At 34.5% G+C, this 23769-nt stretch overlaps 2 protein-coding genes across 13 annotated transcripts in view; one reads left to right on the top strand and one right to left on the bottom strand.

Annotated features, from left to right (window-relative positions):
• trim3b (tripartite motif containing 3b) overlaps positions 1-12418 on the top strand; it is a 63881-nt gene extending 51463 nt beyond the window's left edge. For 5 of the 12 annotated variants that reach the window (XM_087269518.1, NM_001430889.2, XM_087269519.1 and 2 more), the window contains 7 exon segments: positions 1026-1129; positions 2053-2220; positions 3891-4059; positions 7753-7812; positions 8044-8114; positions 9551-9691; positions 10636-12418. In XM_087269518.1, the coding sequence (XP_087125644.1) occupies positions 1026-1129; positions 2053-2220; positions 3891-4059; positions 7753-7812; positions 8044-8114; positions 9551-9691; positions 10636-10788 (866 nt within the window). In that variant the 3' untranslated portion in view covers positions 10789-12418. 12 annotated transcript variants of the gene reach the window in all.
• A 3796-nt stretch (positions 12419-16214) lies between these two features.
• trim47 (tripartite motif containing 47) lies at positions 16215-23534 on the bottom strand. The gene is given in 8 exon segments (NM_200284.1): positions 16215-17359; positions 18509-18624; positions 18724-18746; positions 19569-19793; positions 19919-20014; positions 21724-21769; positions 22840-23057; positions 23306-23534. Coding segments are annotated over 8 exon segments (1440 nt in total). The 5' UTR covers positions 23492-23534; the 3' UTR covers positions 16215-16829.
• Between the last annotated feature and the right edge of the window lie 235 nt (positions 23535-23769).

The following is a 23769-nucleotide window of genomic DNA, read 5'->3' as shown; positions in this document are numbered from 1 at the left end:
ATTATATTATACATTATATATATATATATATATATATATATATATATATATATATATATATATATATATATATATATATATATATAAAACATTTTTAAGCATAAAAGTTACATAATTAATCAGCATTTTAATTAATAATCAATTATGAAACTAATAACTTTAATAATATTAAATTATTTCTAAATATAGATATTATATATTTATTTTTTTATTTAATATTATGAAAGTTATTCGTGCCAATCTTCAAATTAAAGAAGTCTTTTTGTATAATATGGAGTAAAAATAAGTGAAGCTTATTTATATACTAATTTCAAGAGAAGCGCACATGCTTATGATTGACTGCAGCTGGTCTCGCATTGATTCCTAAATCACTATAAATAACCAGAGTATCTTACCTTAGCCATCTTCGTCTTGAAGAATCCCACCTTCCACCCCTACTCCTCCCCTTTCACTGGGCACGGAGGCCCAGTGGTTAGCACAGTTGCTTCACAGCAACAATCTCACTGGTTCAAGCCCCGTGCTCGAGGATCTCATGAGGTCGGGGCTCTTTCCCGAGACTGCATGCCAAACATGCTTTATAATTGATCATCAGCTAAGTGTGAACTCTTAAAAGTAATGAAAAGTCTCCAATATTATTCACAATCATGACTTTATCTTCAGCCATTTTCATAAAAATAATCATTATTATCGGTAGTTAGTCATAATATAGCTGTAAAACAGCTCTTTATTTAACAATGTTCTTGTTGTAAATGCTAAATTTGCTTAATACAGCAATAACAGTACATTATGTATAATTGCATGGATCTAACCTTAAACCAAATCTTTAACTGTAAACTTAACCTTATATTACATGTTCTTGGTTATTATTACTCAGTACTTCAAAGTATAATTACCCTATAACAAGGACACATTAAAAATAAAGTTCAACTGACAGGAGTAATTTTTATTTTTATTGTTTTTTTTCTATTTTGATCTGTTGTTAAATGCTGTGTTGATGTTTAATGTTCTGTTTTATGACCCATTAGGCACTCGGGGCAGAGAGAAGGGTGAGTTCACCAATCTACAGGGCATCTCTGCTTCCATCAGTGGCAGAGTCATTGTAGCAGACAGCAACAACCAGTGCATTCAGGTTAGTCAATGAGTGGAGCTAAATCACTATCAGAAAGAGTTTTTGTGGAAAGGGCTTTATTTAAGGAAAGAATACTACAAAGAGTATTACAAAGATGTACCGATCAACAACCTGGAAATTGCAATTGGCTTGTTTTTGCTCAAATTGTGGTTTGTTTTTTATTTAATTTGGATGATCTCTGTTACAGACTAGCATACAAAGGGTATTGCTATGATGTGAAAAGATTATCTCCATTATATGGTGCATATTAAATACCAGTGCAGATGCTTTGTTTACAACAATAATCAATGAAACAGCTATTGATACACCAGTCATGATTTTCTCTGGCCAATTACGATTTTTTTTGTTGCAAATTGGCCAATTTCAATGGCCAATTTTCCCAAATATTTACTTGAATGCAGAAATGAGTCTGTGTGTGGGCAAAATGTTAATTTGCTTTATCGCACTTTAAAGCTGTTGCAGTGAATTTTGTGTACAAATACTGAGAGAAATCTGCCGGACTAAATAAAAAAAATTGTCTGGTTGCACATTTAGCACAAAAGATGTCTGGTTCCAGATTCTTGACATGCAATCAGTGCATCGCTAGAAATGTCATTATTATAGCTGTTTCTATAAACGCCACCTACAGGCAGAGAGTGAACTAGCATTTTTATTCAGGCTGTCTGTGGTTTTTGTTGCAAGTGTTTTATATAGCATACTTTCACCAAGCTAAAGCCAAATGCTTATGTTTTTACTTTATATTTTCAATGTATGCAATTTAATTAATGTTATGTAAAAATGTAATTTTTTATTTAATTAAAAAAAACATCAACTGGAAGAATCAGGATCTAAGCTGTTTTAGTAGATAATACGTATAATCTACTTAGCAACAGTACCGAAAGATCTTCAATGCAAGGTTTGATCATTTATTTGTTGTAATGAAGGTTTTTACCAATGATGGGCAGTTTAAAGCTCGTTTCGGGGTGCGTGGTCGTTCTCCAGGACAACTGCAGAGGCCCACCGGTGTGGCAGTCGACACCAACGGAGACGTTATAGTGGCTGATTATGATAACAGATGGATCAGTATCTTCTCCCCTGATGGGAAGTTCAAGGTGATCTTGATTTACAGTACACAATTTTTCTTTTTTTAAGAATGCATTGGCTCAAATCACATGAAAGACTTTTACATTTTTAAATAGTCACAAAAATATCTCTAAAAAGACTTTCACAATTTTTCAAAAAAATTAAATAGTATTTTGTTTTTAAATGAAACAAAACTATTTATTAGTATGTATTAGAGTGATTTCTGACAGTTTATGAATTTGATTATGAGTTTATTTATTATGTATATTTTATTATGTTTTTCTGTTAGTATTAACTACAGTTAGTCTTTTTTATTAAATATAATTTTGATAAGCTTTTAATTAGTTTACAATAAACTTATTTTATAAACACACACACACACACACACAAAAGCACACACACACACCTTTTTGTGTATGTATGTATATATATATATATATATATATATATATATATAATTTTTTATTTATTTATTTTTTTTTTACTTGTTACCATAATTGCCTAGTCAGGAATTATTTTATTATCAAGATGAATGACAGATCAGGGCTGTGTCCATATACCCGCATACTTCCATACTATATAGTACGCTAAAATGAATATGCGAGCCGAGTAGAATTCGAAAATCAGTATGCGAGAAGTACCCGGATGACCTACTTCCGGTGAGATATTGAAGCTTGCATCCCATGCACGCTGCGCTATCCTATGATGCCCCACAGGAGAATTCATGAAAGTGAGTAAAGCGATACAACTGACATGGGTGGCTCACATAATCATAACAACATGGATGTAGTACACCCGAATTCCATTCATACTGCTCACATTCATACTGTATAGAACATACTTTTCTAACGGCTGAGTATTACGCTTAAACTCAAATGCAGTGCCTACTGAGTTGTAGGCAATTTCGGATGCAGCCAGTCCCTTTAAAGGCGCTCCCTTTAAAGTCCCTTTAAGGCAAGTCATTTCACTCGGCGGCCATCTTTGAAACACTTCTCGGGCAGTATGCTCGGGCATTCTGTCTGAATGGGGAAACATCAAATTCTCCAACACTGCTTGCCAAGCTTACGATTGAATTTCATATAAGGAATCACCAATAAAATTAAACATCACCTGTGTCTTTATTTTAACTTCTAAACATCCAAATCACACAATCTGCAGAAACTCATGTCTGGTTCGAGCCCCTCGTCCATCGTCAGTCTATAGCTATCATTGACTGGCACCTTACTAGAAGGCAGGCTTGATTCGCCATATAGCGATTAATGATTGGCTCCTTTACTAGTAGGCGGTGCTTTACTCACCCTATTGTCGTTACAATTTTTTCCATTTGAAAAGATACGAGTGACATGTCTTGTGTATTCTATAGTCTTTGAGGAAAATGATTTGCTTATGTTTATTAATTCTCCGAAGAGCTTCATTCAAATCTGCATTTGATCGAGAGAGAGATTAAGTTTTCACTCTTTTTCAGTTAGTTACAAACAATTAAATGGTGGCCAGTGGTGTAATGCGTCGACACATGTTATTAAAATGTTTATATTATTATTTTTATTTTATTACTGGTTTTAGTTATTTTAGCTTTGAATTAAACTACATGAAAACCAGCAACTAGCTGAAATAAATTAAGTTTAAGCTCTCCCTTTCTCTTTTATCTCTCTTTCAAGTATTTTAGACGTGTAATTTTTCATCATCTGTGTTCATGCAGAATAAGATTGGTGCTGGTCGTCTGATGGGTCCCAAAGGAGTGGCTGTAGACAGAAACGGTCATATCATCGCAGTGGACAATAAAGCCTGCTGTGTGTTCATCTTTCAGTCCAATGGCAAACTAGTGACCAAGTTTGGAGCGAGGGGGACTTCAGACAGACAGTTTGCAGGTACAGTGAAGAAAGCCGGTCTCAATGAACAACACTGTGATGTGGTTGTGTTCTTTATGTGGTATCCCAGCACTCAAGGTTTGCAGGAGTGTTTTAGCGCCCCCTGTTGTTTGCTGTGACACTTGTCTTCTAACTTCTCTTCCTAATCCCTCATTTATCCAGCTCAGAAACTCAGACATGTTGAAATTCATCCCTAAACGTTAAGAAACAAGAGCCTAAGGGTGATTGACTACAAAAGCAACAACTAAGAATCATTCTGGGGAAACAAACGGCACAAAAGACTGCTATGTTTTAGACCGAAATGGCCAGATTTACCCAGGCTTCAGTTCCAGTGTCTGAAAGGATGCACCTGTCTATATTTCCTTTGCCTTAGTTTGTTCCTTTGTTTCACTTTAGCAAACGCCATATTTTGAGTTGCATTATCTGAATCAGCATTGTCCATGATGAGGCCAATGCATGCGTACATGTTTTAAATATTATATTATATTATATTATATTATATTATATTATATTATATTATATTATATTATATTATATATTATAATTATATTATATATTATAATTATATTATAATTTTTTAATTAAATAAATTTTTTATTACATTTAATTAAAAAAAAATAGAAATTAAATTAAATTATTTTAATGGAATTATTGTAGTTTTTATTTTTCAATGTTTAGGGTTATGTTTAGGCTACTTTTAAAGTATATATTAAAAACATTTCATTTTAATTCATAATATTTATTTCATTTAATTAAAACGTTTAGTTTACCCAAAATGTAAATTAAACATAAACTATTATTGTTGTGAACTCTCTTAAATGTTTATTTTAAGTAATATTTGTTTCTTTTTGTTGTTGTTGTTGGTGTTTTAGTTGTAGTCAACTATAAATAAGCCTGAAAATGAGAAACACACAGTTTAAATATGCCTTTTGTAGTTCATGAAACACTTCCTCTCTGCTGCTTGTTTTGCTATTATTAAATACATTTGGGGGCATATAACAGAAATTGTCTTAATATATGTAATGACTAAAATAGATTTTCTGCAAATTTGTATTACAGAAGCAAACCTTAACTCACAGGTGTCAAACTCCAGTTCCTGGAAGGCCGCAGCTCTGCAGAGTTTAGCTTTAATTCTAATGAAACACCTAAAACCTACAGGTAAGTGTGTAAAAGCATTGTTGGGTCTAAATTCTGCAGTGATGCGGCCCTCCAGGAACTAAGCTTGACACCTTGATATGAGATTCTTAACCTTTTTTTTTTTTTTTTTTTTTACAAAATCTTTAATTGTGTTTTCGTATTCGACAATCCACTCTCAGGTCTGTTGCCAACATTGTGCAAGTTATTAATAAGTTAGTCTAAACAAAATGGATAAACAAAACTGATTAAAAAAAGTAATTTGCATCATAACCAGTATTGCTTCGTGAAGCTGTAATGCTGGTTACAGTTCTTGTGCTAACTCTAATACTATATCATGTCACGCGGTAGTCTGTGGACTAACTGCTTATTAGTGTTTTGTCATGGAAAGTAACTCATCTTCAGTTCCTTTCTATATGATTAAACATCTTCATTCTACATTTTTTATCATCAATAAATATAATACTATTGTTGGACAGCGCAATTATAAGTGTAATGGAGGCCAGCTAGCGAAGTGCTATGCAGCTAAACCTCACTCCTCTGACCTTTATAGATGCTCTAACGACAGACGCTAGAGGCCATGGTCTTCAGCCTCCTTGTTAGAGCAACCCACTCCCATACAAACAATCGCCAGTTTGATCCCAGCTCAGAACAAGATGGGTGCAGTAGAACCGATGAGTTACACATTGGGGCTCGTGCAGGATGGAAGTGAAGTTTAGGGTGTGAGTGTAACGGAGGCTAGCTAGCGAAGTGCTATGCAGCTAAACCTCACTTTTCTGACCTCTATAGGTGCTCTAGTGACAGACGCTAGAGGCCATGGTCTTTAGCTTCCTTGTTAGAGCAACTGACTCCTGTACAAAGAATCACCGGTTCAATCCCAGCTTAGAATAAAATGGGTGCAGTAGAATCGATGGGTTACACATAGGGGCTTGTCTGGGATAGAAGTGAAGTTTAGGGGGGTGAATGTAACGGAGGCCAGCAAGCGAAGTGCTATGCAGGTAAACCTCACTCCTCTGACCTCTAAAGGTGCTCTAGCGATAGATGCTTGGGGCCTCCTTGTTAGAGCAACCAACTCCTGTACAAAGAATCTCTGCTTCAGTCCCAGCTCATACTGGGTTGGGTGCAGTAGGAAGGGGCAGATTTATCCAATAAACGAAGTAAGCAGCCGCTTAGGGCCCCAGGAAATTTGGAGGCCACCGATAAATACCTAGAAGCATAAATTATATACACTGTTTTTTTATCAAATTTTGTATGGTGAGCGTCTAACTAATTAAAACGTGTTTAAATTGAATTAAATTTAACGTAACTATAATGTCTGCACAAATTTGTCTTACACTCCTAATCGTGGAGCAGTCAAGTCGGGTAAAGATTCAGTTTTAAAAACAATTTGTTTTCAATTTATTCTTTTTTTTTTTTTAGTTGAGAATACATTTTAAGAAAACACATAATTTAAAATGTGAAGATTTCATTAAGATAAAACATGGAAAAGAAGATTCACTGATATAAGAAAAAAACTTTAATTAAATATATATATTTTTTATTAATTATAATTAATAAAACTAAAAAGGGTGCATTTTAGGACTGTTTGGCCCCATGGCTGGAAATTCTAAGGGCCCTCAAATCACTACATCTGCCTCTTGCAGTAGGACCGGTGGGTTACATAAGCATTTTTATTTTTATGTCAGCTTTATTTATAGAGCACATTTAAGTTCAACTTCAATTGGCCAAAGTGCTGTACACAGATAAAAAGAGAAAAGATTGGAAAAGAAGGAAATATCATTAACTTTTTCATGAGCTTTCAAATAAGATTGAAGTTAGAACAGCAGTCGGGTCAAAGTTAAAGTCTGTGTAAACTGGAATTTGCTTAGACTGATGTGCTTCTTACTAAAGCAGAATATTGAATAGGGGCGGAGCTTTCTTTTTGTGCATCATTCCATTTTAGCAACTAACGGTAAGAGAGGCGTTCCTAAGAATATTGTGGCAAACCTTCAAACTGATGTCAACAGAGAATGACTACTACTATAAACACAGAAGCAAGTGGTTGGATTTTAATCTAAGATTACCAAAACAAAAAAAAAAAATGTATGGATTACCTTGCACCTTAGTTGTTCAATGTGCGCTAGCAAAATATCCATTGTAAGTCTCAGACATTTTTAAGACAATGTTTTTGTCAGGTTAAGATGTTTCTGTAATACCACCTTCTCGTCTGTAGTTAAAATCACATAATGTGCTAGAATATGCTGTTCTGTAATAGATTTTGTCTAACTGAAGGATGACCTTGGTTACCAAACAGATTTTAAAGTCGGTATATTTCTGTAATACTCCCCCTGTTCATTGTCCTTCTTCTAGTTAAACATATGCATGTGGTTTGTGGGCCTGCTTTAGGATGCTTATCTTTCATTGTTCCTCTCAACTGCTTTATATTCGTTCCAGCACATAAAGTCGATTCGCATTCTCACACCGCTTGATGTATGCCTTTTTTCTTCAGTTGTGAATCCCTTTTGCTCTGTCATTAATTTGTCTCTTGCTTACCCTTGTGTTTTTCCCATTCCTTTTTAGAAAAAAGTGGTTCAAAGTGTGCACTGGAGCAAAAGTTTAGTAAATCTGGCCCTGGGTTCAGTAAGTATTGAGTGAATCCTCATCCCAGAATGTGCTGATTTGCCTTTTTCAAATGACTGTTTGAGTTTAGATCATGTTTTTGTGATTTATGTTCTTAATCGGATGTTGGGGGAAAATCTGATAGTTTAGTCCAGTGATAAGGATGAAGGCTTGACCAGATCTGTCCGCTTCACTCTCTTTCTGTTTCATCATCAAGTGTGAATCGCTCTGTCTCTGCTTTCTGTCATTCAGGCCCACACTTTGTTGCTGTCAACAACAAGAATGAAATTGTGGTGACAGACTTTCATAATCACTCCGTCAAGGTGAGTGGATCTTCTTCTTCAGGTTGTGCTTTTGCCGTTTTTACTCAATGAACAATTAAATAGGACAAAACAAACCCTTGAATAAGGAGGGGAGCTGAAGTATATCTAGAGATCAGTATATCATAGAGACAATTTTTAAATGAAATCTAGAATATTATTTACTGTGATTTAAAGAAAATGATTATTAAAATGTCATTCTATGTGTAGTTGCATATATATATAAATGTATTATAATAAAAAATATTATTGATTAATCTGCACTACTTTATGCAATATTTTATGCAAAAAAAGTATGATTACTCATCTAATATTGTTTTAAAATGTAATTTTGTTTTGTTTTCATTTAAGTTTTATTTTAGTTTTAGTTTTTTTGTTTGACTGAAATTTTATTATTTCAATAATAATAATAATGATAATAATAATAATAATAATAATAATAATAATAATTATTATTATTATTATTATTCATTTATTTTATTTATAAGCACAAAACAGAACAAAAACATTTATACAATCTATGATACTTATATTATATAAATGGTAAATTAATTAAGTAAAATAATAAAAATAAATAATAATAATAATAATTAAAATACTAATTATTTTACTTGGTCAAAATCAAAACATTGAAATTGGGGTGGAAATTGTCCATGAATCATAAGTGTTCAACTTTTAACTCTTAAAAAGATAAGCAAGGAAGAGGGCCCAGATTTTCTTTTATTTTTAGAAGCATCTGCCCAAAATGAATTCAATCATGTTTAAGAGCAGCAACAATTTCAGTTTCAGGCATTTATGAAAATAGGTGGCAAAGTGGACTTCCAATCCATCAAGATCATGGTTTTAGCCACTACCATACCAAAAATAATAGACATTTGTTGATTATATGACCATGCTAACACTGGGTCTGTTATTATTATTATTATTATTATTATTAAACAATGAAAAAAATCTAGTAATTGTAATATTTATGAAGTCATATTGATTTTCAGAAAGTCTTTAAAATATAAAAAGTCTGTGGTATAAATATAATTAATTTGAGGTGAATAAATATTAAAGATTTAGCACTCAATAATGTTTTATATCACATTGCTCACAGTATATCAACTGTTTTGAATGTAAGTGACATCTAGTGGTGTGGATGGATTTTCATGAAAAAGCAAGAAAATAAAATGCATATTATTAGCAATCAGCAACGGTGAATTTATTCCACAAGTAAAAGTAACCAACAATGGGCAGCGTTTTTCTAATAATGTGATTTAAAACTGAACTCTAAAGAAATGTAAGATTGATCAATTGTTTTAAATTAATATTTATTCAATTGTTCTGCTTCTTGCATATAAAACTCTATAAACTGGAACAATTACACACTGACTCTATATATGCTAGTGACATTGTTTTTTCAAATTTATGTAATGATTAAATCTTGTGTTTCCCAGGTTTACAGTGCAGATGGGGAGTTTTTGTTTAAGTTTGGGTCTCACGGAGAGGGAAATGGACAGTTTAATGCCCCCACAGGGGTCGCAGTGGATGTGAATGGTAACATTATTGTAGCAGACTGGGGCAACAGCAGAATACAGGTACTCTTTCCTCTTCTTCTTCTCCATCTTCTAGAAGTTAGATATTTCAGAAATATTTTTAAACAATACACTGTAGGTGAATGGGGAAAAATTAAATGTCAAATAAAAATACAAAAAGGAACCAATAATAATCAGTGTATTTCTGTAATTGATTGATTAAATGAAGAAATTTAGATTCAAAATGAATTAGAAATGTCTTTAATAAGTCATTCTTACATATGTGACCTTGGACCACAAAATCAGTCATGTCAGTTTTTGGAAATTGAGATTTAGATATTATCTGAAAGTTAATGTATACCTTTAAAACATTACTATTCAAAAGTATTTAAATTGGATTCTGAGGGTTCAAAAATATTAGAATATTGAACAAATATAATACATTGAGAAAACTGCATTAAACAATGTCCAAATTAAGTATATTAATAATCAAAACATTAGTTTTATGTCTTTACGGTAGGGAATTTACAAAATGTCTTTATGTAACATGATCTTTACTTTATACTCGAATGATTTTTGGCATAAAAGCAAAAAGTGTATTTTGTAATAATCTTTTTTTGGCAAGATAAGACAATATAAGATAAGGTTTTGTGGTCCAGGGTTACATTTTAGATTCAAAGGGTTTTACAAAAAAAGATTTTGGGAGTATTTTTTGTCACCAAAAAAATAGAAAATAAAAAAAATATATTCTTTGTAGAATTAAGTAAAGTATTTATTAAGGTAAATTATTTATGACATGTGGAAATATTTATGGTTCATCGCTGGAGAAAAATATATGATATAAACCTATGAACAAATATGAACTGTAATTATATTCTGCAGAAACAAATTGATCAAAGTGTGTTTCAGATATTTACTTTTCATTAGACTAAAAATAATCCTGAAGAATAAAAATATTTTGCTTAAAGACAACACGCTTTTGAAAAAGTATTTGTGTTTTCCTTCAGGTGTTTGACAGCGCAGGCTCATTCCTGTCCTACATCAACACCAGCGCTGACCCTCTGTACGGCCCGCAGGGTCTCGCTTTGACCTCCGATGGACACGTTGTTGTGGCTGATTCTGGAAACCACTGTTTCAAAGTCTACCGGTATCTGCAGTAAAACCACAAAAAACTCTTCATCCATCACCGTTTGCATAGATTTTATATCAGCATGATCCTCCAGAGAGGACAAATCGAGCAAACAAAAAGCACTTTTTTTTCTTTAATCGTCTACTGATCTTCATGATCCAAAATCAAGAACTGCTTCTGTACTAAACCAGGAATGTTTATTGTAAATAACAGAAACCATATCAATAAGCACAGATTCTTATTAGAAACCATGTAAGTTGTGTATAAATAAATTATAATATATCTATATCTATATATATATATATATATATATAAAGCATTTTGTGAATTGCCATCCAAAACACATACAGAAATGTTAATTATTTTTAAAATTCCTCGCCTGCCTTATAATTTTATACCATTTTTGCCACGGGATTGATAAATTAAAAAAGTCATTTCTTAAAATTTTGACTTTATTTATTACAGTTTTAAGTCTGTGTCTCACAATTCTGAGTGAAAGTGAAAACTAGGACCTTACTTTGCAAAAAGGTGTGAATTTAGGGTTACTAGTTTGAAACTAGTTTGACTAGGGTACTAGTTTTATTTTTGAGGAAATATTTTGTCAAATATTCTGAGAAAAAGTCTAATAATTGCATTATATAAAGTGTATGACATGGCACGCTAATTTCTTTTTTTGTGGTATAAGCTAACACAATAAATTAACATACATTTAAAAAAAAGAATTTGAAAAGATGATCAGTTTGCTTCATTTATTGCAACTCAATTTTTCTATTTTTACTTTCTTTCTGAGATTGTGAAATATTGTGAGAAGGTCAGAATTTTGAGTTTAAAAATCCCAACTTTTTATTCCGTGGCAAAAACGGGCATCCATATCAACCTTGCCATGACTGCAACACTTGTGTATTTTAATAATAACAACATTCTGCATTTGTAAATATACAAAATAGTGTACATATGAAGATATTGGGTGTATGTAACGTAAATGACACAGGCTTCTTGTATTGTCCGATGACAGCGTCTAGCGATCAGATCATTCAGAGCTGATCATCTCTCACACAAAAATATCAAAGCAGTAAACAAAAGGACATATTTTTTCCATTCCAAATTATTTATTTTTCTAAAGCACAAAGGCTACTTTACGTGTCGAAGAATCTAACGTGTTGATGAAATGTAATCAAACCCAAGTATTTCAAATATATTGCCTCTGATTTTTAACGTTCTAGAAAGAAGATCAGCTATATCTCCTCTTTGTAAATAACACATTGTGTTTACAGCGTAGCAACCAATTGTTGTCTTTAGTCAGTATTATAGTTTATGGTTCGTTTGTCTATTTATTTCATGTTTTGTACACGTTTTCCTGAATAATTCATCATCACCAGCGAATGATTTCAGAGTCCACTTCCTTTCGTTTTGTGGAAATTTCCGTTGTCTTTTTTTTATGTGACGTCATGCTACTGGATGTGATCCTCTACAAGGTTATTGAACGGTGGCTCAGAGCTGAAACAGTAAACGTATTTATTAATATTTGTGCGGAGAACATTTTTGCATGTTAATGATTTCGGCAGTATGAATATGGTTTTCTGCAACAGCGAGATAAACTGTAACGATTTGCTATTTCCAGACCGGGAATTAAAAAGATGTAATAAACAAATTAAATATTGTCCTTTTTTTCCACTCATGAATTGGTAAATAAAACAACACACAGCAATGAAGTTCTAGTATAACAAGAAAATTGACTAAATGACTAAATATTTTAATTATCTTTTTTAAAATCAAGTTTATCCAGACTAGTTTTAAAAATATTATTATAATAATAAAACAATTATATAAGGGCCCATTGTGAGTGACACAGGTGTCACAGACAGTGGTGCAGGTCTGAAAAGATCTTTTTTATGCATTATCCATCACTTTCAAGTCCTTTTGTGACATTTAATGAGCACCCAGGTTCATTCTTATGTCGTCAAGTGCTTTTTTTGTTGCCTTGGAAACATTTACAAAATGGTGGTCCATCTGGATTGCTCGTTGCTGAGACAGGAAAAAAAAAACGTTTGTGTTTGTTACTAAAGGTAAGTTTTTGTAGCGATCACAGTTTTAGGTTTGAAGTATGTTGCTGCAAAAAATAAACTATGGAAGCCTGTTTCGTTCATGAAATAAAATATTAATTTGCAAGCCAACTTACTTTCTCGTAAGTCATATTTTGACTTTACGTCTCATAATAATGACAAAGTGTCTTATAATAATGGCTTATGTTCTTGTATTAATGACTTTCTCATGATAATGAGATATTTTCCTGTAAAAATGACTTAACATCTCATAAAAATGAGAAACTTTGACTTATTAATATGAGAAAGTCATAATTTAGAGAAAATGAGATATTTCATAATAACTTTCTCATATTGAGATATTTCATAAAAATGACATTTTCTCTTAATAATGACTTACAGTCTCATAATAATTACTTTCTCATAATAAAGAGATGTTATCTCATATAGTAATGACTTGCCTTCTCATCAGCTTTCTCATAATAATGAAATATTATCTTATAGTAATGACTTATAATAATGAGATGTTTTCTTTAATTATGACTTTCCCATAACAATGACTCTTATTATAACGTGTTTCCCAAAATGAGATATTATATCGTATTAATGACTCCTTATGACTTTCTCATATCTTATAATAATGACTTATAACAATGTTTTCTCATAATTATGAGATATTATTTCATAATGACTTCCTCATTGTGACTTAGTTTCTCATGATAATGGCTTACCTTTTCATTATGACTTTCTCATGAGATCTCATAATAATGACTCTCGTTATGATAAATTTCTCATATAAATGAGATGCTATCTCATAATGACCTGCTTTTTTCATTATAACTTTCTTATGATTATGAGATATTTTTTCATAATGAATTACTGTCTCAAAATTATTACTGACTTTCTCATTATTATAGCTTTCTTATGTTATCTCCTAGTAATGGCTCATTATGATTTTCTCATAATAAGATAATGTGTTATAGTAATGACTTATAATTATGCGAAAACATCATTATTTTGAGACATTTTCTCATAATGACTTACTGTCTGATCAATGTGAATTACTTTCTCATAATAATGACTGTCATTATTATAACTTATTTTCTCATATTGAGATATTATTTTGGGCGAAACAGTGGCGCAGTAGTGCTGTCGCCTCACAGCAAGAAGGTCGCTGGTTCGCTGTGTGGAGTTTGCATGTTCTCCCTGCATTTGCGTGGGTTTCCTCTCGGTGCTCCGGTTTTCTCCACAGTCCAAAGACATGCGGTACAGGTGAACTGTTTTGGCTAAATTGTCCGTAGTGTATGAGTGTGTGTGAATGTGTGTGTAGATGTTTCCCAGAGATGAGTTGCGGCTGGAAGGGCATCGCGGCTTAAAAACTTGCTGGATAAGTTGCCGGTTCATTCCGCTGTGGCGACCCCGGAATAATAAAGGGACTAAGCCGGAAAAAAAATGAATGAATGCGATATTATTTCTTAATAATTACTTTTTTAATAATGAGAAAATTTCTTATCATAATCAGTTACTTTCTCATAATAAAATATATATATATATTTCTCATAATAATGATTTACTTTACTAAAATAGTAAGATATTTGCACATGAAAACATTCTCATCATAATGACTTCACGTATCCCCCTTTTGCACATGCGCCACCTTTGCAGGTATACTGGGGTTGAGGTAGTTTTAGAATCAGCTTTCAAGCTTTTTCTGAGCACTTTTCATAATGTGTCCAGGCGATTGTCATGTAACATGTTTTGAAGTTACAGTGTTATAAAATTAACAATAGGTTGAATAAAAAAACAGATGCAGCTATGGTTGCCTCAACTACCCTGTAGGTTTATTATAAGTCAATATTATGAGAAAGTCATTAGATTGAGAAAATAAATAATTATTATGAGAAAGTAAGTCATTAAACGACAAAGTTTCTCATTATTATGAGAAAATAACTCATTACAAAGTCATTATTATGACTTGCAATTTATTATTAATTTATTTTATGGCAGAATCGGGCTTCCATATTGTTTTGGTATTGTGGAAAAGCAAATAAACAGAAAGGGGAAGGTGCGAGGGGTTATTACGACCAAATGTCTTATTTTAAATGTCTTATTTTACATGCCCCATTACAGATCTGTTACAAGGGTTGTATTTCAAAAACAACTGCAGAAACATGTTCTAAACTTTCCATGTGGTCTTTTATTTGCCTCATAATTTTCCTCTAAATAGAAACTGGTCTGGATCTTTGGGGTTAAAAATAGAACTGCCAAGCTTCTATGTAATGAAGTACTGAAATGATGTAAACAATCTTTATAATATTTTATTTTTTAAAATGCCTAATATCATAGAGAAGAAAAAACAACTGACAGGTATTACAGTGGTTAACAAGTCACACAAAAGTCAAATGATCTGGTGGTGCCATCCAGAGGTGACGCTAAATGTAGCACTTCATTTACATCAGCGATTGAAACACAAACGTCAAAGTTGAACTCATTTCTCATGAAAAACCAGACAGCGATTAAAATACTAGAAGTGTTTAAATGAAACTTAGATCATAAAGTATGTTCACGTTAACGACAGCATATGTACAAAACATCTGAAGATCCAGAAATGGTTTCTTGTGTTTTCTTGATCCTTTGTAAACTCAAAAATATATTTTCAACAAACGACTCGGATGGTTCTAGAAATAAACCAGTTCTGTAAATATCAACACAAACAGCAAACCAAAGAGTGTTCAATAACGAGATGCTGAAATATGCTCATGATTTCAGTACTAATGGAAACAATCCATACATTCCCAGCATCATCATCATCATCAGTCCGCGAGACAGACTTTACTGCTATACATTTGAATAGAATGCATTACTGACTGTTGACTTGTGTTGATGAATGGCACACCGCCTCAAGTTGGACTTGAGTATAAAAGCATTATAATCTCTATATAATTCAATGAACAGAAGGACGCGCATCACCACACATCTGACCTATTTCGTTGAGGAAAACTCACATACTCCCAAGTTGCATAGCACCTATTGCAGTCTGAGCATATGTTTTTTTTTTAAAAACTGAGGATTTATGAAACATCCTCATTTTCATAACGTTGTGGGGTAATTTTGTATGACAAAAGTAGGAATAGTTCATCCAGAATTGAACATTTGCTGCTAATTTTCTCACTCAAGATTTCATCGATTTTAACATAGAAACGTCTACACGGAATGGTCACGCTCCAGGCTGCCGTAAACGCATTCAATAAATGCAGTAATGTTGTTGTAATGTAAATTTGCTTAATAAAACATCAATGTTTACTCAAGATTCATTGATAAATTAAATTTTTTCCTGCGTTTTTTGGTTTGGTAATTTGATTCTCAAACAGTTTGTAGCTGTTAACTTTAATTGTATGAATCAGCAAAGGCCACATTTTCAGCTAATACATTTCTTTAATGTTCTACTGAAGAAAAAGTCACCTACATCTTGAAAAGGTGAGAAAATTCACATTTCTTGGCTTAATTACACCTTTAAAGACAAAACTGTGCCATAAATTGTTTCCACTAAAATAAAGAAAGAAAAATAATGGTGAATATGCCACATTATGGAATACACAGCAATTTAAAAAATGGAAATGTTTGATATCAAGCATTAATACATTTTTGGCCTGATGTAATTTCTTATTTTCACCTCTACACTGACGTACAAAAGACAACACTGAGGTCTAAGACAAACGACAATACGGAGCAGCTAAAGTCGACATTTGCTTAAAAACCTGCAATGCCTCTCTACCTGAAGTTCAGTAGGGCTACATCATAATTCAAGAGCAAAAGAAACCATTCACTCCATCAGATTATGGTGTATCGAAACTCTACGCGACTAATAAATCCAGATCAACTGAATCCAAAGATACAGCAGAGCTCCAAAACAAACTCTCTCCCTACTTTCATTAGGGAAAATGCTCTGAAATGTTTACGTCAATGTAACAACCGGAGCATTTGTTTTTGTTGTTTTTCATTTTTGTGAAATGCACAAACACTTTTTTTTTCAGTAGAAATGACATATTTGTAGTCGGCTGCCTGGGTCGTTTTTTCCTGGGCTGAAGAAGGGTGATACGGGCTCGTCAAAGTATGTGACGAAGTTATAAATGCGTTTCATGGTGACTGCGTCAAAGAAAGTAACATGGCCTCTGTCGTAATCCAAGAAGACGCCGACTCGAGGAGAGTTCCAGTAATCCGCTACAGGCACGCGCGAGTCCTCCTCGTTGGCGTACAGTCTGTCTTGGAGACACAGGCTCCAGTAGCCAGCAGAGGGCGAAAGGTTTACGAAGCCTTTGCGGTTGCTGTACTCTGTGGTGACGCCCAAATACCAGACTCCCTTGTCCCGCACATCCACCTCCCAGTAATGCTGACCGTTGGCGTACTGGGCGGTCGCGAGCACTCCGAAAAAACGAGTGAATCGCTGGGGCATGTCAGGTTCTTGGGAACGAACACGGCCCTCCTCAACCTTGGTGTCAAAGTCACTGATGGCCAACGAGGGGTGAGCAGTGTCCAAATCTAGAGTCAGATTCTGGGGCACTGGAAAACATGCAAAATCTGGTTAGTCTTTATTTTCTAGATAAACTTAAAACAAATGGGTGCTACTATAATATAAATAACCTGACCAGGTGACGTATATCTTGATAAGTAAAAGCCACACATTCTTCAACATGAAGTTCCTTTTCGTTTGAGGGCAAACAGAAGTTTGAAAAGGCTCACTCATAGTTATATAAGCACCTGCTCTATCCATGAGAAGCACCCCCTTGGTAAGTCACACCTTTTACATGGTTTTCTATATGTCGAATGAGTTGTTGTGCTCAAACACATTGAAAAGACGTGGCACGAAAAGGTGTTCATTGTGAGACCACCTCAGAGTCTTCAAAATCTCTCCGCAAGCGATTGCAAAGGTACGGATAAATCTGCACCAGCTCTGCTACTGGACTACAGGAGTGTTTTTCTCCTGTCTGATCCTCGTGAAATGAGAAAAAAATAGGGGGGGTTCACAGGTCAAAGGCGGTGGAGTTCTAAAACAGACACACTGCTCTAGATTGTGTAACTGACAAAGACCAATGGTAACTCAAAAGTGTTTAGGACACCAAGACTAACTCCCGCTAAAGTTTGCTTTGGTGAGCTGTTTCCACTGCCAAAAATAACAATGTTTCAGACAGATTCTGTTAAAATTACATACATTGCATAATTTCTGTTTGTTCTCCTATTTTGTTTGCAGGTGTAGTTACATTTTCAAATATTCCATTTCATTAAAATGGAGACAAGATCTATTTTAGGGGTGTGTGAAATTTATCTACAACAGGGTTTCTCGACCACCAGCTCTGGACATTTTCCATGTCATTTTTTTTCAAGTGTCCCAAAACACACCCTATTGAGATCATCTGCAAATACTGAATAACCTGTAATGCAAGTCACAAACAAAGAAGACATCCAAAACATGCAGTGTTGGTGGTCCTCCAGGAACTAGGTTGAGAAACACTGGTCTACACTATGGGCACAGATGTTATCGAATGCCAAAAAACAACAATCATCTTGTGATGAATCCTATTAGAATGCATAGCAAAGTATGAAGGACGGCTCACTCAAGTCACATCCTGTTGACTAACACCAACAAAAATCTGAAGATTCACTAAACAATGGTAAACGTGACGTTCTGCTTAACTCATGAACAGCACTCACTTGTGTGTAACACATGCATCATCTTCTTCCACATGATGAGCTGAAAGGGGCCTGTGAACTCAGAGAAATCTGGAGGAGAGTTTGACGACTGCACGCTGAGGTTGACGTGACATGGACTGCGAGGGGGAAAACAATCATGTGAGAAACACGGCGTATATAGAGTAAGATAAATAAAGATAAAGAATGAGCTGTATCAGAATGAAACATTTACTCACCTCAAGTAAGAATTACTGATAGTCTGGAGGAAAGAAACAGTTAAACATTAATATTAAAGTCAGAAAGCAACAGAAATAAAAAAGCTACAATTAGAAGAAACAAAGCAGCAACTAACTAGATATGAAGACACAACTTTATGATACATAAAGTTGAAAAATTGTCATAATTATGGCACATTCACACAGTAACTTTAAAAGTTGTACTGTGATAATACTAAAATGAACATAAAAAGTGATTAAATATATATTTAAATGAGGAAATAAATAGACTGAATGATGGGCTCAAACATCTGCAGATTTTTCAGATGGTGTAATCCGTTTCAGATCCCAGTCATGTCTGTTCACCCACTAACTTAATTCCATGTAGGGTTGTCATGATACTGAAATTTTGGCACCAGTCTGTACTTAAATAAAAAATAAAAAAAAGTCAATTTTCCCACTAACATTTGAGCTCAACAGAAATGACAGAGATTGACCATGAAGGTCATACGTTTACTGCTCTTCACTAAAAGCTAACACCGGCACACAGACATTGGAGAGTTTCAAAGCTGCAAAGATCAGTCGAACAATCAGCCCATCGTTTGTATGTCAGCTCATTGACAGAACAGCTGATTGATGAGACTTTAAAACACCCCAGAGACTGCTCTCAGTGAAATCACGGCCAATCACAGTCATTTTTGCTGAGCAAGTGAACATAATAGCCAATCAGCTGTGTTTAAGTATGCGCTCATATATTAGTAGGAAATGGACATTTTTAAATGTTTAGTACTGAAACTCCAGTATTGTGACAACACTAAATCCATGCAAGTGTAGAGAGGGTCTTGGAATGACTAAATCTTTATCACCTCAAAGTTAGCGCTGTCGCTCAGCTGGTTCTGAATTTCAGTGATGGCTTTGTCCACTTTTGCTGCTTCGCTCTCCACACGCTTCAGATTGGCATCGATCACCCCGATGGTGGCCACCACTTCAGCCTCCAGCCTTTCCAACAGATCGTCCTTCTCATCCAGCAAAAACTGCACCAGGGCTCCGACGTCGTCCTCAATCTTCTCCTTCAGGGCTTGCTTTTTAAGCTGTTGAGATGTAAATGTTTGCGATTTAGCCTCAGGGATCATAAATTCAGCCGGTTACGCAACCAGCAATTCTGAGTCGTTTGTATGTATGCAAAGTCAGCGTGAGAACAATCAGGCCTTCATACCTTGACATCAGTTTTGGCCTGTTCGTCTGTGCTCTTTACTCGAGTACACATTGACTTCTGCCAGTTCAGCTTGATGAGTCTTAGCTTGAGTTCACTCTGCGTGTTAAAATGAGAGAGGAAATTATGCAGAGTGTAATAGAAGAAATCATACTGACACATGTAGACCTCATTACTGTAGCAAGGCCAACAATTCAAGCAAACAGTCAAGAGTTCCCATAATGCAACAAGAGACTAGACTATTAGGAACTATAGAATTGCAGAGTTTATAACCAAGTCGCAGGGTTGCTTAACATTTATTCCATGATTCAGTGTAATGACTTTTTCATTCTGTGCAAGAATATTTCTTCATTCTGATACTCAAATATTTGAGCATGTTTGGCCTTGGGCTGTGAACAAGGAGTAACACTCTAATCCAAAGGAACAGATAATTCACATGTGAGAAATGTGCCACACTTTACTCATGTGGAAGCTTCAATTAAGTTTTTTTTTTCTGTTTTAAATATTTAAAATTCAAATAATTAAAATATACAATACAAAAGTACTTATGGTTCCTATAGTAAGCTAAAATTATAATTTAAACAAGGGCTGCACAACATATTTCAGCATCGATATTCCAATGTGTGCATCTGCAATAGTCACATTGAAAAGACAAGCAACGTTGAGTTGACTTTGCAGTGTAATTTCTACATTTACATATACAAAAACCATAATGCATGCACTGTTTATTTTACTTTTATCTTTGCTTTGTTGCGTTTACCTGTGCTTGTAGTTTGTTTATAGCATGTTTTGCATGATTCGCACCCCTACAGAATCATCCCAGTCAATTTAAATTAATACATTCCCTAAAACTTTAGGGACCAATTCTCATTACGAACTAGTTGTTTACTAGCATTTAGCTATTGAGATATTGGCTGCTTATTAGGACTTATAAAGCATGTCAAGTATGATTATTCTACATGCCTAATCCTACCCAGTACTTAAACTACTTTAATAACTATTAATAAGGAGCAGATTAGGAGTTTAAGCAAAAGTAATGGTTTGCTAAGAGCGAGAACTGAACCTTAAAATAAAGTGTGACCAAAAATTATTTTCAAGTATATCGCAATATATATTGCAGAAAAACAAAATATTGCAATGTCAGATAATTCCAATATCATGCAGCCCTAAAAAACCTAAACTATATTAGAAATAAACAAATAAATGTGAGCTGTAATATAAAAATGGTTGATTTTGGCATTTATTTTAACTTGAAATTGAATAAAAGCTACAGACGTATTTAAAAAAAAAAAAAAAAACTAAATATTTAACCCTAATTTAGTTCATCAAAACATTATTGGAATTATAGAACTATAGTTTATCAAATTGAAATACTAACCATTATACTATACACATTAAGAAAATAGCTGACAGATTGGCAAAATGACCTCCCACTGAGAAAAGTGCACAAATTTTAAAGCTGTAATTTTCACACTCTATTCAACACTGAACGAATGATTCTGACGATTTTGTCTCAAAAAGAACAAACAAAGCAATCAAACGTTGCCTACATGATACCAAGGCTGGAAAAAAAACTGTTTAAATATCTGATGAGAACAGCACTGCTGTGACAGACAGTTACTCCTTGTACAAGAACCCAAGGTTAACCATGAACGTCAAGGGCTTTTAGTGCCAAATCAAGCATTTACAACAGAAAGGAGTGAAGCACTTCAAAGGAAAGAGCACCAAAAAAAAAGAGAAAAATAGACACTACAGACAAGTGCAAGACATAATCACCCAACCAACAAGATAAGAGTCCCAAAACTAACCTTCATGTCTTCAACAACCTCGGGTACAGGAGCAACATCATGGTGCCTGGTAGAAAACAATAAAATAATGTGCGAGTTCATTATTTGTGTGTCCAATCTGATGTTTACAAATACTTAATATTGTTTGGTTTCTTTCATTCTATCTATCTATCTATCTATCTATCTATCTATCTATCTATCATTACACTTGTTCACTGCAAATTTAGAATCATTTTAGCAACATATAATGCAAGACAATCAGTCATGTGTAATGCTTGAAAGAATAAATTTCACAATTTTAGATCATTAAATTATCGTTATTATTGAATATAAAGTACTGAATATTAAATAAATATACGCAGTGAAACTTGTGAACTTCAATACAGCAAATATCCAAATCCATTAGTTCATTGCACGTATTATAAAATGATTTCTTTTATTTTGAGAATAGGCACTTAAGTCTATAGTTAAACATTTCTGTGCTTGCCACCGACATAAACACCATTATATAACCCAACAGGGCCTAGAGCAGTGTTTCTCAACCACACTCCTAGTGGACCACCAGCTCTGCACATTTTCTATGTCTCCTTAACTAAACTCGCCTGATTCAGATCATCAGCAGAGACTGAAAGACTTGTATTAGCTGTGAAAGACAAAGGAGACATCAAAACATGCAGTGTTGGTGTTCCTCAAGGAACATGGTTGAGAAACACTGGCCTAGAGTTGACCCAAGATTTGAGTGGAATTGACTCAATTATGAAGACTATTACTTTACTAGCCCAAATATTAATGAAGGCCTGTTATTGCTATAAAAAAAACACATGAAAGCACATCTAACCCACATATAAATTGAGCGCTTTTAGTTTAGTGTTTGTTATGGTTTGTTTTGCTATTTACATTTGACAATCATGCACATACCTTTTACATGTTCATGTGCCATGAATTATGTGCTTTTTAGCAGGTTATTATTGGCAGAGTTTGAGAATAAACCGTATCAACAGTGAGGAGTCGATTCTCAGAATAGAGGCCTTCGATTCCAGGATCAGGAATCGATTCCAATAACAGACCTACTCAATAGGCTGCTTTACTGATTTTGATCACGGCCACTGTACACACACACAGGTCTCTGAGCCTCACCTGTGCGCTCTGGATTCCCGACACACCACGCAAATAGGCTTTCTGTCGGTGTGGCAGTACAGTTTCAACTCCTCGTGGTGTCGCTCACATTTACCGTCCATCTTCACGGGTTTGGCGGGTGCAGAGGGCCTACATGTCTTCAGATAGTCGAAGTCGCTCAGTTTATCCACCAAGTTCTTCACCAGGTAATTCTTGGTGAAACTCATCTTCGCGAAAACCTGCAAAGAGTACAAACATGCTTAAACGACAGCGAGAAGCTGCTGGTGCTGTGCTGACAAACGGCAAGCACGGAGATTTGTATCTCACGGATAAACGCCGCAAACCACTAACAACATAAACATTTACACTAACAGTTAGTCGGTTTTGGTCATTCTGCAGGAATTAAACGAGAATGTGTCTAGCGTTAAATAAAACTGTAACCAAGCAGCCCGGAATCGAGCAGCGTTTATCAAAACAAACCACGCACCATCCTGCACTCCGGACACTGGTAACCCACATCATCGCCTCCATTTTCCTCCCAGTGCATCAAAATGCACATGCGGCAGAAATTGTGGCCGCATTTTAAAATGACAGGGTCGTCGAAGTAATCGAGGCAAATGGAGCAGACCAGTTCCTTCTGAAGCTCTCCTCGCGAATCTCCGGCGGTGGCCATGTTTCCCTAAACCGTGTTACTGCTTTACAGCGCCACAAGCGACTCTAGACGGAGGAGAGAGAGAGACAGAGCCCATTCTGGACTCACTTCCAGGTTCAGTCACGTGGGAGACAGGGACGAACCTGATTGGTTACACCGCGTACAGCGACTCGGTTTTCGAATCGGTTCCTTCGAACAGTGCAGTTTAAAGAGACTGTTCTACAAATATTTTATTTTTTAAGGTTTTTAATCTTTTAGATGTTATGGACCATAAGATAGGATCAGTGGTGTAAAGTAAC

The sequence above is a fragment of the Danio rerio genome, chromosome 10, assembly GCF_052040795.2.
Source record: "Danio rerio strain M-AB ecotype USA chromosome 10, GRCz13ab, whole genome shotgun sequence".
In the NCBI taxonomy this organism is placed as follows: Eukaryota; Metazoa; Chordata; class Actinopteri; order Cypriniformes; family Danionidae; genus Danio; species Danio rerio.
The sequence above is the reverse complement of the archived record's forward strand: the minus strand, read 5'-3'. Positions and strand labels throughout refer to the sequence as shown.